Source organism: Empidonax traillii, unplaced genomic scaffold (assembly GCF_003031625.1).
Source record: "Empidonax traillii isolate 1590-97213 ecotype Southwest subspecies unplaced genomic scaffold, ASM303162v1 scaffold40:size2234952, whole genome shotgun sequence".
Taxonomy (NCBI): Eukaryota; Metazoa; Chordata; class Aves; order Passeriformes; family Tyrannidae; genus Empidonax; species Empidonax traillii.
In genome coordinates, this window is record NW_020955233.1 from 157906 (window position 1) to 175106 (window position 17201).

Consider the following 17201-nt stretch of genomic DNA (forward strand, 5'->3'; position numbering starts at 1 on the left):
CCCCACTAACTGAAAGAAGTGCCAGTTTATCTCCACATTAGACTCCAATTTATCCAAGTCTCTGGGGTCACAGAAGCAAAACAGATCACTTGTGTCAGATACTTAAAATGACATAAACCAGCCACAGACAGCTGCGTAATACATGCCTTCAGCCATGTTAACAACAGGCACCCATAAGGGAGGTTACAGGATGAAATTTCACTTAAAAAATAATAACAGCAGATACTCCCTACTCAGTTGCTACTTCAAGATGCGTAATTACTGTAGTGGGCCAAGGAAACCTGAACAAATCCAGACCATGCAGACTTCAAGCACTGGGCTTAGGATACCTCAAACCTTACCAGTCAGTACTTCCAAGATTAACTACCTGTTTAGAATCCCAGCTAACCAGAAAGCCTGACATTTTCATCCTCTATCTCTAAAGAAGCACCTGACAGCAAAAAGCACGTCCTGTAAAAATGATGACAGCTGGACACTGATCACCCTACGGGAAAAGTGTTTACAGCGCTCTTCACTCCCCAGATCCCCTGACTTGGGTCAGTTATGTGCTCACAGGGTGCAAATTAACTGGAGATATTTTTATTTTGTTCATTTGACACAAATAAAGTCTTGCACTGCCAGTTTTCCAGCCTGCAGAGATACAGGGTACTTGGGAAAAACAAATCACTGGGGACACCAACAGATTTGTTTTGAGACTCCAGCCACTAAGTCTAAACAAGAGCCCGAGCAAGCCAAATCCTACAGAAAATAAACCTTTGTTTAAGACAGGCTCTTCAAGCACAGAACTCCTGCAAAAGCCTTCCACAGTAGGCCAGATGGGGGACTTCAGGAACTGCCTCCAAGTCTTTGCGCAGCAATTGTCAGCCTGCCTAGAAATTCAGATTCCTTTCACACACGCACCCAATTATTGCCAGGTCTCCTCTCTGTCCTCTGCATGTCACTCGCCTGGCTAATAAAATCCCGGACCTGAGCTCACCTCTCCCAAGGCTTACTCTGCTCCCACGGGATGGTCTAACCAAAGGAGCCCCTCACCGTCAGGGTGAAGCCTTGACCAGCACAGTCTCCTACCCGAGCCCTCCGACTCCTCCATTCTCCCGATAGCCCCCTGCTCCCCCAGTCCTACAAAACCCACACAGGCCCCTGGAATCACCCATCCCCACCACAGCCCCACAGCTCCCCATCCTCTCCTGAGCCATCCCCCCGGTCTTGCTGACCCCCATCATTGCCCCCCGGACCCCCACAGCCACCCCCCATCCTGCTGGCCCCCACCACTCCCACCCCAGTCCCATAGCCCCCCATTCTCTCCTGAGCCCAGGTCCTTCATCCTCGCTCACAGCCAGTCCTACAGGACCCACGCAGATCCCTGGATTCACCCATCCCCACCACAGCCCGCGGCTCCCCATCCTCTCCTAAGCGCCAGGTCCGTCATCCTCGCTCGCAGTCCTCTCCATCCTCCCCTGCATCCCAAACCTGCCTCCCTCCCACCAGCCCCACAGACACCCCCAATGCCTCATGGACCCCACAGCCACCCTCCCCTCCTCCTGCTGACCCCCACCATCCCCACAGCCTCCCATCCTCCAGCCTCTAAAACCTTCCACCCCAACCCCACAGAAGCCTCTCAGCCCCGGCTGAGCGCCCGGACCCTGCCCAACACCTCAGCCCGCGGAGCCCCCGGCCGCACTCACCGATCAGCTGCCGCACCTCCTCCTCGCTCAGGTAGATGCTGAGGCTGGGCCCAGGGCCACCGGCGGGCCAGTCCGGGGCGTGCAGGCCGGGCTGGCCCTGGACGGGTAGCAGCAGCAGGAGCAGCAGCGGCGGGGGCGGCAGCAGCAGGCGGAGGAGACGGTGGCGCGGGCCCCGCACCCACCAGCACCGCGGGCCCCGCACCCACCGGCACCGCCACGGCCCCGCGCCCGCCTCCCCCACCGTCTTACGGGGCCGGCCTCGCCGCCTCCCGCCAGGCTCCTGGCGCCGCAGCCTCATGGCTCGGCGGGGACGCAGGGACGGACGGAAGAAAGAAGGGAGGGCCGGGGGGACGCCGGGGGGACGCGGACGGGACCCCCCGCCCCGCCGGACCCTCGCACGGCGCGGCCGCCGCCAGGCCCCGCCCTGCGCACGCGCCGCTGCCGCCACCGCCGCGGGCGCCCCCTCAGCGCGGGGCGGGCGGGATGCCCTCACGGCTCTTCCCGCCTCTTCCCGCATCCTGCCCGGGGCCGGGAGGAATAGGAGGAGGGAGGAGGTTCTGCGGTTCCTGCCAGTCACAGAATCACTGAAATCGGAATGAATCTCTGAGGTCATCGAGTCCAGCCTGCGCCCGATTCCCACCTTGTCATCCAGCCCAGAGCACTGAGTGCCACGTCCAGTCCTCCCTTGGACACCTCCAGGGATGGGGACTCCACCACCTCCCGGGGCAGCCCCTGCCAATCCTTGACCACCCTTTCCAGGAAGAAATTCTTCCTGATGTCCCACTTGGTCTTCCTCTGGCACAGCTGGAGACCGTTCCCTCTCCTCCTGTCCCTTGTTCCCTGGGAGCAGAGCTCGCCCCCCCCCCCCCCCCCCCCCCCCCCCCCCCCCCCCCCCCCCCCCGGCTCCCCCCTCCTGTCAGGGAGTTGCAGAGCCAGAAGGTTCCCCCTGAGCCTCCTTTTCTCCAGGCTGAGCCCCCCCCAGCTCCCTCAGCTGCTCCTGCTGCTCCAGCCCCTTCCCAGCTCCATTTCCTTCCCTGCACACGCTCCAGCCCCTCAAAGCCCTTCCTGAACAGAAGGGCCCAGAACTGGACACAGAACTGGAGATGCCTCAGCAGTGCCAGCACAGGGGGACAATCCCTGCCCTGGGCCTGTGCCCACACTGGTTGTGACACAGCCCAGGTGCCCTAGGCCTCTTTGCCCACCTGGGCACACCTGGGCTCGTGACCAGCCTCTGTCACCAGCACTCCAAGAGCCTTTTCCAGGTCCCTCATGGTCTTTGACCCCATCCCAATGGAAGGCTGGCAGGAGTGGCTGCTGCACCCCAGGCTGCCACCAAATTGCCTCACACTCGCCCTGAGCCCCCTACATGTCCCTGCATTCCCCCTTGACTGTCACTGCTCCATCCTGAACCCTCCCAGCCCCACAGCCTGCCCTGGCCATCCACCACAACCTGCCCTGGCCATCCATCCATGATGGGCCAGAGGGGTCAGACCCACATGGCTGGAAATGCTCTGCCAAAACATCCCAGAAAAGATAATCCTGGAGTAAGTGATTGTGGTGGGTCAATTTTGGTGGGACACCTGGTGCCCCCCAGAGCCCTCCTCAGCCAGACAGGGGAGAGAAAATGTAATGAAGGGCTTATAAGTTGAGCTAAGGACAGGGAGATCACTCAGCTGTTACCGTCATGGGCAAAACAGACTCAGATTGGGGAAATGTATGAAATTTATTACCAATGAGATCAAAAGGATAATGAGGAGTCCACTTTAGAGCCAGCTGGCATTGTCTACATTGGACACGGGAAGCTTCTGGCAGTTTCTCAAAGCCACCCCTGTAGCCCCCTGCTACCCAGAACCCAACACACTGCTCAAAAGCTTTCCCAAATGGAAATCCTGCTAGAACACTAGCATTTTAGTTGAAGAAGATGTCCTTTTTTGGTAATAATTTTAAAACTAAAAAATAAGGGTATTTTAAATACACATTTTATAAGTATATAAAACATGCCAATGTTCTATTTAACATTTTAATCTGCTTTCTTATCTTACAGTGCTGTCAAAGCTAAGAAGTAGCAGCAGCAGCGTTTCATTTCACTGTAACAAAGAGCCTTTGGCCCACAGAAGATGGTGATTTCAACCCCAGCCAAGCCATTTTACCTGTCATGATCCTGAAGTAAAATCTAAACTGTAAACACGTCTCCTGTTCTCTTACAGTATGGAATGCCAGCAGCAGAGCTGCCTCACAGCTGATATATTTTTAAAGAACGCAATAATAATCAAGCCCAATGATGAAAACAACATTAAATTCCAGCGTGAGACTTTGAATCTCCTATACAAACATTCCTGACCTTTTCCCGAAATCCTCTGCTGTGCAGAATTTCAAAAGTAAGGATTTCTGTGGCAGTTTGTGCAAACCCCCTTTTTAAGATGTCCGCCTTTCCCCTGAAACACAAAAACCTCTGTTCCGATCAGCTAGGGAAGTGGATTTTGTTTTTCTGAGATGGCTACTGACCTAAACATGCCTCATTCCTCTCTCCTCCAGGCTGAGGAGCTGCCTCCATCATCACCTTCCTACCTGCTGTCACACCTGGCTGCTCTCCAGCTCTTCTAGAGAGCGGTGACAGCTTTGCTGTCAGCAAATCCATCATGGGGGGCTGTCTTGCTTGATTGAGGTTTTCAGCAGAAGTGTCACAATATTCATTTATGACCATTAAATCACTTAATAGCTTTAAATTACACGTTCCCTCCTGATCTGCCGGCAGGAATTCCGTCTGTCCGTGGGACACCCTGACAGCAGGACATGCAGGATAATTAACCATGGAGAGGTTTAATCAGTGAGTCTGAGAATGGAGAAAGTGTGCGGGAAGTTCTGCATTTCTAATCACGGTAGTGAAAGAGAAATTGCTCACACACCTGCCCACACTAACCACCACTTCCTTAACAGCGTGAGGTGTAAAAAAATAAAACATCAACCTGCAATGGAATGGGAAGTTATGTGCAAGTCTGAGGTTGGGTGGATGTGGCCCAGCCTGCCCAGCACTGGTTGCTGAGAGAGAGCCTTCCACACCACAGCTCGTCCACAGGCCATTTCCTCAGCCCCCAAACCCCGCATCTGGGCATCTGTGTTTGTTTGCCCCGCAGGCACAGCCTGAAGCTCAGACTCCAGTTGGCTCCTGATCCACCTCACTGAGGGGACTTGTGGACAGACAGACAATGTTGGTGTCTGATGTGATCAAAACCAAGACCAAGGCCCATCAGACAAAGACCAAGCAAAACGTTGATGCCGTTTTCTGGTGAGTTGACAGGCAGCTCACATGGGGAAACACTGCCAGCATGAATCCACCACTTGGACAGATTCCCGCTTCACTCCCAATGAGTGCATTGAGGGAACAGCGAGGAGTTGCTCTTGCTCTCTGGAGGGAGGACGAGCCCAGCGAGCCCAAAATGGTGTAGGCACCAGGCAGGAGACAAACAGCTCTTTTTTTCCATGGGTTTGTCGAAGACTTGGCAGAAGAAACAGGGAAATGTGGATCCTCCTCAGCTGTGACAGTCTTTAATGGTAGCAGGACCCACAGAAACCCCCATGTGGGCGTTCCATTTTCTGCTTTCCATTTTCCACTGCACCTCATTTTCCCCAAACCCATTTCTGTCTTCATGAGGAACAAGGGAGAGCAATATCCATGCAGGCACTGTGGTTAACATGACTTTAACCTTAACCTTGGCCATCCCTGCTTTGGGCTCAGGAACACGATATTCAGCACAAATGTGACGTTCAGCAGAAGGACCCGTGTGGGATTATTTTCCTGCCATTCCTTTTCAGCGAGTATGTAACTCTGCCTCCTGGAAGCCACTGGCTGATTTTAACAAAAGGTCACCAAAACCACATGAACCAAAGGCAAATAAACACATTCTTGGGCCATGGCTGCCAGCCTGACATGGAGCTAAAGGCCTGGCTGGGGTGGCTGCTCCCTCACGCCCGTGAGTTTGATTGCTTGCTGAGCCCTGAAGCTATAATTAAAATGCAGTCTGCAAGGATAATTGGGGGGATTAGAAGCTAAATGAAGGTTTCATGGATGTCAAGAAACATCTCATTGGAAAAAGGTGAAAAATGCAACTCACGGGCCAGCTCAAACCCTGAAGATCTTCTGTTGATTTTTTTTTTGGCTGCAGAGACTATTTTTGGCAGGATCAAGTTCACAGTCTTTCAAAACCATTCTGGGGAAGATTATATTGCAAGAGGATACATGAAGTCTCTCCATGGCAAGCTGCTAGCAATAGCTGTGAATTTACAGTGCTCACATGGAAAAGTTTTGCTTGGATAGGCCCTGGGATGCATCGCTGTGTGTGCTCCCAGACTGATTGTATCAGCACTTATGACCGCTGGGTCCCAGGAGGGATGGAAGAGCTGCAATTCATTTCTGGATGAAAAACAAACCTGTAAAAGCAAATAGCTGACAATTAATGGCACTGGTGGGAATTTGATACGTGAGGACCTCACGGGAGACACACGATACAGGGATGTTTACATGGGTGCTGGGAGACGGGAGACAGAGCTTTGGGAATGACTGCTCCATGTCCAGACTCGCTCATACACGCCACTGTGATACGGGGGGGGCTTTCCCCACCTCCTCTTTAGGATTGTAAATAACTGCAGCATTCCCTGGAGAGGAAAGCCGGCCCCTTCACACAGACACAGGAATGAAGTCCTTCTGCCTCTTCCAATCAGTCTTCCAACATTTTTGCCTTCAAACAGCTTCTCTCCTTTACAAGTACCAGGTGACCTCAGTGCTTGGATGGCTTCCAACACAACTGCACCTTGGTTCCATGACCCAGGAGCCTTCAGCTCATCGCTTGCACAAGGACCTCTTGCCCACAAGGCTTCTCCACAGAAATGCTCTGGAGCTTTGTCTTTACTTGTGGACAGCAGTTAGAAATGGGCAAAGGGGATTTTGGATTTAGGAGACCCAGAAAAAGATGTCACAGCTGAGCCTGTGAAAGCACCTAAGCTATTTAGTATTGATTGACTCCTTTATTATTTAGTATCATTTAGCATTCCCCCTTATTTAGTATTTATTTACCCCTTTCCCTGGGCAATGATGTGTCCCCACACCTCTGAGTAGGGATAATACCCTCCATTTGCTCTGTTTTACCTCCCACCATTTCCTAAAGGGTTTCCCACTTCTGTCTTTCATGGAGCAGGGTGCCCCAGGGTTTCCAGTTCTCCTCTCTGGATGAGGCAGACTGGGGGGGCTTGCTGCTTGTTTTCTCGTACATCTCTAATTTTGCCATCCCTTTTCCCATAGTCCAAGGAGAAGAACAACTCATATAAATAGACAGATGGCTTCCCTCAGATTAGCAACGACCCATGGAGTCTTCCAGGGCAGCAAAGAGCTGAAACTTCAAAGTTTAAAACTTGCAGACCTTCCCACACACTCTTTTTATCCCATCTCATCATGCATAAAGAGGAGGCACGGGGAAGTCTGGTGTCCCCCTGTTTCTGGAATAGCACTGAGGCAAAGATAAAACCCTTCAGACTTCCAACCTGCATCAGACTTCTATTTTTCCTTTATTTAATTCCTAACTGTGCACACAGGTCCACAAAGCTGCCCTGGGGAAGGAAGGGCCAGCTGCTCCATCACTGCAGAGTTGGCTGGGATATACAGAGAGGAAAAGTCACTCACACAGCAGCAGAGGGAAATACTGTGCACAAGTTCCAGCAAATGCAGCATTTAATGGAAAAAACATCCTGGGAACATGAAGTTGGCTGGAGCTGCTGTGGCATTAAGCATGGGAGGATGGAGGAGAGCAGAGCCTCGGAACACGGTTTCAGCATGTGGTTGGGAAGGCACATGCCATTCCTGTGTTCCCTTATAAGGGGAGTGTGCATGCCACGATATTGCTAAATATGAAACAAATTGTGTTTGGGGGCTGGCTGTCCCACCTCCTCCCTCCCCAGGACACCCAGGGGATGCTGGCTGGCGTGTGTGTCATTGGAAGTGCTTTTCTTGCCAGTGGATGCCAGGATGTGGGGCCACATCCTTGCACAACAAGGCTTGTAATGCCGTTACATTTTGTTCTGCTCTCAATCAGAGCTTAATGCTCAGGTGAGACTTGGTATCAGGACACAAAATTACAAACAAAATCTTTCTCGATGACAAAATTGAGGGAGAATTGGAAAGATACCTGTTGGAGGGAGTAGAGAAGGCAAGCAGGCACCTCAACCTGCTCCTGGGTCTCCTGCTTGGTCTTTTGCTGGCTTATCAGTGTGAATGATCCTTCAAGATTTGTCTCCAGGGGATTTCTGACATCTCTGCTGGAACAACAGACTTTGCACTGTAGTTCAGCACTCCAGTGACTTCAAACACAGCAGTGACTCCAAACACAGCACCCATCCTCAGGGAGCTCAGTCTGTGGTGTCCCCTTTTCCCTTGGGAAGCCAGTGGAGCAGCTGCTCTAAACTAATGTGGTTGTGTTTTACGGGTCACTTATGCAAGTGTTTCCCTATGCTCTGGCAGTTGGAGCTGGTTTATGGTTTACCAGGGCTTTTTGGAGCCCACACATAATATGGGAATGGAGATAATTAGTTGTAGGAGTCACTGTATCCCATCCTTCCTTCACCAAAGCACAGTTGGAGTGTTTGCCCAAAAAGTGGAAAATATTTGTGATTTACTTTCTGAGAAAGTATTAAAATCCCCATTTTCATTGGGATAAATCAGAAAGAAGTACTGACCAAATCCCTCACCCTCTACAGAAAAGGTGCGGAACTCCTGGATCCATCAAAGATGGAAGCAGGAAAGAGCGGGACTCTCCCATTCCTCTCAGGGCTTAGATTGTTCTGGGAAGCAGTGAACTTGAACTTCAGGCTGCGGAGATCTAACTCTTGTCTCCCCTTTTTTGTCCAAGTAGCATTACAGCTCTTGGAATGTCACCAGCACCAGCCAACAATGGGGCTGAGAAGGAGCAAATCCAGGTAGCAGTCTCTTCCCAGGACTGGGCAATGCTGTTACACCCTAAGCTCACGTGGACACTTGTATTGAAGATAAATATATTTTACTACTGGGAAAAAGAAAAAAAAAAAAAAAAAAACACAACCAAAACACAACCAGATTCCTGTGGCTGATATATTCTCATATACATAAAAATACATGGATTTTAATCATGCTTACATTGCAGATCCCACAGGCCAACTATTTTAATAGATTCAGAGTCCTTTTCTCTGGGCTTGGAATGGGCTCAACACCAATAAACCAAAAGACTTAGCAGGATGTTTTTTCCTCGTTAAAATGCTTTGTGCTTTTGACTCTTCTGTTCTGTCAGGGCTGCTGTGTTTTCATTGATCCTCATCTTGAAATTGAGGTTAGGGTGAGGAAAAAGGCTGTGGAAAGGGAACCTGGCTTCCTCCCATCCAACCATTCCTGGGTCCTTTCATAGTCCCAGCTGGACCATTTGTTCTCCAGCAGCTCCCACCACGTGAATCCGAGTATACCCAAAATTTAATGAAAACTTCTTCTTTCAAAAGAGCCTAAACATTTTTAAATGCTTTCCATAAAATACCCAGTATTCCCATGTGGATTTCAGTTCTGGGAAACCCTTCAAAGCCCCAGAGCCAGCAAGAAGGGATCCTGTCAACAGGAACTTGCATGGGCCAGATCTTGCCCTGGCTTGGATGATGGCTGCAGGATCCTCACACCCTTGCACCAGCTGATTAAAACTTTGTCATTGTTGTGCCAAAAATCCTGGGGAATTTTCTTGCTTTGTGATCACTGTGCTCAGCTGTTTCTCTTTCATGAGCAAAATCAGCTGTGTTTCCTTGGCTTTTCCCTATAAAGCAGAAACTTGACCATGAACTGCTTCCACAGGTCTTATTTCAGCATTTTCTTGAGCTGTGGGTGACAGGGCTGGACACTGATGGGTCACAGCAATTAATTCCATCTCCTGTTTCCTGCTGGAGGCATCTCCACGTGGGACAGGGTGAGGATTAGGTCAGGTGGAAAGGAGCTTTGTGCTGCTTAACATCTCTTGAACACCAAACAGCAAAAGGCAGCTCTTGGAATACCAACCACAGGTTTTTTTATGGGGTGAAAGTCGTATGGACGGTTTACAGCCATGCAGTTCAGTTTCTAAACTGCTTTTAGTTTGGTGATATTGGCATCTCACTTGTGCTAGTAATCCCTCCTGGAGAGGGCAACAGATTCTCTATCCCTCATTTATAAGCTTTGTCCCACACATGCAATGTGCCCCACACATTAAAGACTTGTTACTGTGTGCAGAATGAAGCCAGCCAGAGAGAAATGCTCCTTAAGGAATCATGGGGAAAAGCCCTTGGCTGGAAAACATCACAGCTGTGCTCCAACATGGGGAATCGGTGACTAAATGCAATTTTAAAGATGGAATCATAGAGTCATTAAGGTTGGAAAAGCTCTCGAAGGCCACTGAGTTGAACATTCCTCCCATCACTGCCAAGGCCACCACTAACCCATGTCCCCAGGTGCCACATCCACACGGCTTTTAAATCCCTCAAGGGATGGCAACTCCACCACCACCCTGGGCAGCTCTGCCAGGGCTGGACAACCCTTTTGGGATAGGAATTTTCCCTATGTCCAGCCTGAACCTCCCCTGGCACAGCCTGAGGCTGTTTCCTCTCATCCTGTCCCTTGTTCTCTGGGAGCAGAGCCCGACCCCCCCCACACCCCCACCCTCCCCGGCTCCCTCCTCCTGTCAGGGAGTTGCAGAGAGCGAGAAGGTCCCCCCAGCTCCTTCAGCCGCTCCTGCTGCTCCAGCCCCTTCCCCAGCTCCATTCTTTTCCCTGGACACGCTCCAGCCCCCCGGGACGTGCGGAGCCCGACCCGGCCGCCAGGTGTCGCTGTGCGCGCGGGAGAGGGACGGCGGAGGTGGATTATCCTGGAGATGGGAAGGATCCGGGATCACCCGAGAGAGCCTAAAGGGGCTCCAGGACAACTGGAGAGGGACTTTGGACAAGGGCCTGCAGGGACAGGACAAAGAGCAATGGCTTCCCACTGACAGACGACAGGGTTAGATAGCATGTTGGGAAGGAATTCTTCCCTGTGAGGGTGCTGAGGCCATGGCACAGGTTGCCCAGAGAAGCTGCAGCTGCCTCATTCCTGGAAGTGTCCAAGGCCAGGTTGGACGGGGCTTGGAGCAATCTGGGGTAGTAGAAGGTGTCCCTGCCCATGGCAGGGGGTTGGAACGAGATGATCTTTCAGGTCCCTTCCAACCCAAATCATCCTGTAACTCTGATTCTCTGATTTCATCCCTCGGGAAATTGCTCCCATGGGCACCCAGCCCCAGAGCAGCTCTTGCATGTGGTCAGCCAACCCTGGCACACCTGGCATGGAGCAGAGACTGTGGCACCATCATTCCACATCTTGTAGTTAACACTGGGAATCCCACAAGAGAATAAACACTGCTGCAGATCCAGATTTCTGCCAGGAGATATGAGAGGCAGAGGTGCCAGATCATTGCTGGGGTTTAATCCAGCTGGGATTTGGATGCCTGTGGCTGCCCTGAGAACCCCAGCTGGTACCACAGGGATACATGAGCCAGGCTTGTATTACCCAGGCCAGAGTGGGAGCTCCAGGCTCCCAGTGCCATGTCCTGCCTCTGAACAAGGAAGGGATGCTTTTCCAGGGTGTCACAGACATGAAACACACAAACTGCCTCACAGTCCTCATGCTAAAACCTGCTCATAAAGAACTGCCCACTGAGTGACTTTAAATACCCAGCACACTGACATCAACAAATACCTCCAGGATCAAAGGATCCAGGATCCCTGCCTGCAGGGGTGCATCTCACCCTCGCTCAAGGAGCTCCGTTCTCATGCTGGAGCCAGCCCTGGCCTGTCCTCGCTCAGGCCCTCCAAGGATTTGGTCCTATAAACTACAAGTTTATATCCCACACTGCTGTTTGCCAGCTCCACACTGGATCGTGCTTGCAGGGTCCTGCTTGCTGCCATCCTGCTAGCAGCTAGTCTGGAGCAGGCTGCAGCCAACAGGGATGTTTTCTTCCAGCCCCTCTGAAACAGTCCTGGAGCTCGGTACCAGCTTTTCCCAATGTTCCTGAGCAGCATGCAGAGCTGTGGAGCCCCAGCTGGTGCCAGGAGTCATGGTTTAAATAACACACAATAAATATTGGAACAGCCTGAGCTACAGAGAACTCCTCAGACACCAGTTTCTAAGGATGATCTAATACATTTCTTGGACTCACTCGTCCTTCTCATTACTCTTCTGCATTTTTTCCCCTCCTATTTTTCCTCCCTCCCAATGAAATGTTTTGGTTTTCTTCTTTTATTTTTTTTGCTGCTTAGGTCTGAGAAATATGTAGCCATGGAAACAGGCTGGAGGAGCGAATTCCCCTGGTCCGCCTGCATGTACTTGAGGTTTGGTGGGGAGCAAGGGGCTGAATTCCTGCCATTCCCTCTCGCCGGGAGCATTGTTTAGTAAACACACGCCAGCACACACATGCTAACCCTGCCCGGCTCTGCCAGCTCGGGAAGGGCTTTTCTGTGGGCTTAGCAAGTCTCCCCTCATCCCCCCGGACGGAGCGGCACCTCTCCCCAGCACCCTTCTGGGCCGGCATTTTTTAGGAGCAGCATCAGGGAGGAATGCAAGCCCCTGGCATCGGGACAGGAACTGACATTCCCGGCCCTGAGCTGAAGAATGTGGACATAGTGTCCGCTCCAAACTCCAGTGCTGGAGTTCATTCACCCTGGAGGAGAGGGATGCCAGGATCCGAGTGGGACTCGACCCTCCGGTGGCAAGGCTGCCGAAACCTGGGGGCTGCTGTGCTCTCCCATCACCTCCAAGGATCTCCCCATGTCAGACCACGGCATCTGGGGACTCACTTGTCCTTGTTTTGGTGGCTCCGTGGCCTCTGCCCCTTAATCTGCAGCAACGTCAGCATGTTCTTGGAAAAGCTGGGAGAATGTGAGGCTGATGCTGGGTGAGGAGTTGGATTCAGGGCAGCAGGCAGCTCTAAATCTGGGGAAGACAAACCCATCCTTGGAGTGCAGCAGGAAAATGGGATGAGCAGTTAGGGACCCAGCACCCCACTTTGATGGGTGTCACAGACCCAGAAAAGGCAGTGCAGGCTGAAGGCATTGAGCGAAGCCGACCTGCTTTAGTGTCTGTAACATGGCAAGAACCAGGATTGAGTGTGAATTCATGCCCCAGGCCCATTGCTGGCTTTCAGCTCATCTTTCCAAGGCAAACACGGGTGCTTTAATTCCCCCTGCCCCTCCGACACACCCAGCCAAGGCTATTTATACACTTTATAATGTTACACACCACTTGGATTACCGCATGGCATCTGGGCTGTTTGGAGCAGGGGCTCAGGAACCAGAATAGTTTTGCATTAATACAGTTCTTGCCAGTTCCTAGGTTTGACATTGGATGTGGTGGAGTTACTCGCCATTTACTCTGGCTGAATTGTAGGGGGCTTTGTGGATTAAAATAGCAAAACTTCAGCGATAACAGTGATACAGCATGGTTGGGCAGAAAGATCCCCACTGATTCACCACCCTGTTACATCAGTGTTTCAACACCGGGAAATGCTGCTCATTCCACAGGTTTTGGAGGATAGTAAAACCCCCAGATACCAGGGAAGCTGAGAAAGTTGGGGAGTTTTGAAAGAATTTGTGGAATTTTTGCACAATGCCTGAACGCAGGAGACTTTTCTCCAACCCCTGGGATACTGTGTTTCAAGAACGGGATAAAATGAAATAAAGTATCACAAAATCCACCTTGGTTCTGCTTCTGGGGAGGGGGTGAGTGCTGCGGGACCCTCCTGCCCTGCTGTGCTGGGAACGGGGCTCAGCAGCAAAGCCGCAGGGAGGGACCGCGGGCTGACCCGGCAGCATTCCTGGGCGGCTCAGCTGCGCAGGCTCCCACACCTCCCTAGCTGCCCCAGCGTCTGGAAAGGCTCCAGGGGTTGCACAAAAGCAAAGCAGCAGCGGTTTGTTGCAGAACCTGCAGGAAGAGGCAGCGCCTGCCTCGGCACGTTGGGGCCAGCCAGCGCTTTCTAGTCATGCTCTGAAAGTCGAGACCGAGGAGCATCCAGGGTGACCCGGCAGAGTCTTGTCTGAAGGAGGGAGTCACAGAATCCTAGAGAGGTTGGAAGTGACTTTAAAGCTCATCCAGCCCTACTCCCTGCCATGGGCAGGGACACCTTCCTCTAGAACAGGTTGCTTCAAGACCCATCCAGCCTGGCCTCGGACACTTCCAGGTTGCCGCAGCTTCTCTGGGCAGTCTGTGTCAGGGCCTCACCACCCTCACAGGGAGGAATTGCTTCCCATTATGCCATCTAACCCTGCCCTTTGTCAGTGGGAAGCTGTTGTCCCTTGTCCTGTCCCTGCAGGCCCTTGTCCAAAGTCCCTCTCCAGCTCTCCTGGAGCCCCTTTAGGCACTGAAAGGCTACACAGTAAGGTGACCCTGAAACCTTGTCTTCTCCAGACTACTTTATGGTGGTAGAGCTCACTCTGGCGTGCTTCCGCTTTGTCATCCTAGAATTTTGTTCCCTGGTCCACAAGCAAGATGTGACAGCTAGGGAGATGCAGTTGTGCTTTGGTTGTGCAATACTTGGCTCTCTGTGTGTGGGGAGGCAGCAACAGGGATGCACAGCACAAAAGGAGCCTGTGTGCTCAGAATTCCATCCTTAAGTACTTGTGCCAGGGATCCCTAGTTCTACCCCCAAGGATCCCCAGTGCTGAAGCCAGGACAGGTTGTGGAGCTGGAGATGCTACAGCTTCAGGTTCATTTTCAATGCTCTCCCAGCTGCCATCAATCTCCCACGGCACTAGGAGTGGAGATGGACCACGGACTGGAGGTGACCTTCAGACCACAGCAGTAGGGATGGTGCTTGGTGGAGCATGAAGAGCATGTGGTTTGGGAAGGTTGGGACTGGTTTTCCTGACTGGAAGCAAGAGGAAAGGGGGTGTGATGTGGTGTCTGTCTTGCTTTCTCCAAGCGTTCTCCAAGCTCAGCCTCCCAAGCCAGCCCATGGTGCCACAGTCCCAAGAGAACCATCCATTCCCCCTCCCTCCTGTTCCTCCGCCCACAAAGCCACCAGCTGCCTCCTGAACTCCACTGCAGCAATGACACACTTGTCCCTCTTTTCCATGGGTTCTCCCTTCTGGACCTTGCAAAGCCAGAGTGGACTCTCCTGCGTTGTCTGCCCAGCTTCTCTTGCACTCTCCTGGAGGCAGCTCCATGGCAGGGCAGGGAATCACTGCAGGCTTGGAGCTCTCCTGGCAGTGCTGCCAGCAAATACCTGGCATAGAAGAGGAGGACAGCAGGGATTATACCCTGCGAGCAGCCATAAACAAGAAAGCAGAGTGCAAAAAAATTCCTGGGATTTGCAATCCAGTTGTCTTAACTTGCCGGTGAGCCCTATGCTGTGGTGCTGAGCCATTCTGAGCCTTCCTCCCCACTCATCCATGGGCATTTCCAAACCAGGATGGCTCCACACACTGCTCAGCCTCAGAGCCAGCTGAACGTGGGGAAGGAAAGCAACGCTGCTGATTGAGCAGCCGTAAAGCCAGGGAAGGTGGGGAGAAAAATGGATGGAAATGGAGCAAGGACCAAAATATCAGGGCTTTGGGGCAGGAGCAAGATGTGTTTGGGCTGCAGGGATGGAGCCTCTGGGGTGCTGGAGGCACATTTAACTCTGCAGGGATGAAAGCCAAAATATCCACCATGGTGGCTCTATTTTGGGATGGAGCCGCTCCTGGTCTGGGCATGGGGCAGCAGCTCAGGAATAGCCTTGGCTGGGAACAGGTGGCCCTGGTGTGCTCAGAGACAACCATGAGCATCTTCCCTACCCTTGTTCATCCAATGTTCCTCAGGGAGGGATGGAGAGAGGGACCCGCCTGCCAGTTTTCCATCTGATTTCATTTTCTTAGAATTTCCTCCTTTGTTTCCATTCATTTTCCTTTTTTTTTTTCCCCTCTAATTTCACTTCTTTTTTTTTTCTTTTTTTTTTTTTTGACAGCTGGAAAAAACAACATGTTTTGGTTGCCTTGGAAACACACTTCCAAACTTTTGGTGGATCCAAGACATGCCTCGAGTTCCAGGACGGACAATCAGGGTGGTGGGGACTTGCCCTCCCTTCTCAAAAGTGGCAGGAGCTGCTCTCCAGTGGCTCTGGACACATGTGACCCTGACCTACCCTCTGTCCCGACCCCTGTTTACCCGGCAAATACAACATTGCTTACGAATTCCTGGGACATGCCATGGGATTGCGAGGCTGGATAGTGTTACTTCATGCTGGACTCTGTGCAAGGGGGAAAAAAATAAAAGGATCTCACTTTAAGGCTGTAAAAATGCGGGTGGGAATATTTTCCAGCCTATATCATTTTCCATCCAGGCCAAAATTCACATTCTGCCTCTTGTTGTTTGTGTTTTTCTCCCTGAAACTTGGAATTTTTTATTCTCCACCTTTCTCAAGTGAAGAATTAGGGAATTCAAGGAAAGTGATTTTCTCCCTCCCCTTCCCCTCCAGTGAAAAATGTCAAGGAAACCTTGAACACATAAAATTTCAAGCCTTGGGAGTTAAAACTTTCCCTTGGCCTGAAGCCAATTGTTTTCCCCAATTTTCAGTAATTCTGCGATTTTCCTAAGCACAACAAAGTGGGAAAGTGGGAAACAGGCCCTTCTCTTCCATTAATCAGCACAGATTCTTGTTTATTCAGAAGAGTTTTAGCTCCAAAGAGGAGAGGAAAGGAAAATCACACTGGGAGGTTTCCCCTGCAGTGGCCAAAAAGGCCAAACACCCAAGTTTTCCTGGAAGCGAGAAGACAGGTTTTTTAATTAAACAACAACAACAACAACAAGAACAACAAGAACAACAAGAACAACAAAAGAAATCAAGGCACTTCTGTATGGGAAAATACTTGAAACTGAAGTTTTCCTTGAAGTGTCCTGAGCAGTGTTAGTGTGCAGTGACTCAGTGGTGAAAGAGAGAGACCAGGGGAATGAAACTGGGTGCGTTGTAAAGGCTTTCCCTGCCCGGAGTGATGGCTCCGGCTGTCTCCAGCCCCTGTGGCTGGATGTTATTCCCCTGTGCAGCCAAGGAAGTGTCGAGAGCCTCATGTTGTTTCCAAGCCCCTTTACTTCCAAATGAGCTTCTAATGACCACAATTTCTCTCCATCCAGATGATTAATCCCTGGCTCCCTCCAGGTACTTGGCCAGAGCATGTTGCAGCATCCCACGGTGGGATGTGGCCCATTGCCCTGGGGATTTGCCCTTTGCTCCATGCCAGATCCAGCCCCATGTGCCAGGACCTGCCACAAACCTCTCAAAATTTCCTGCTGCAGCAAAACCCAGCTAGCAACTTTTAAAAAAACAAAAACAAAAACAAAACAAAACAAAACAAAAAAAACCCACACAAAACCCCTGCTCTAGCACTATGCTCAATTCCTTCCCTTGCCTTGCCTTCCCTTGCCTTGCCTTGCCTTGCCTTGCCTTGCCTTGCCTTGCCTTGCCTTGCCTTGCCTTCCCTTCCCTTCCC

At 51.6% G+C, this 17201-nt stretch overlaps 1 protein-coding gene across 2 annotated transcripts in view; it reads right to left on the reverse strand.

Moving 5' to 3' along the window:
- Nucleotides 1-1983, reverse strand: part of RYK (receptor-like tyrosine kinase) — a 53508-nt gene extending 51525 nt beyond the window's left edge. Inside the window, exon 1 of one of the 2 annotated variants that reach the window (XM_027878268.1) lies at nucleotides 1686-1983. In XM_027878268.1, coding sequence (XP_027734069.1) covers nucleotides 1686-1983 — 298 coding nt within the window. The remainder of the gene's footprint in view (nucleotides 1-1685) is intronic. The other variant, XM_027878269.1, reaches the window with a different exon arrangement.
- Between the last annotated feature and the right edge of the window lie 15218 nt (nucleotides 1984-17201).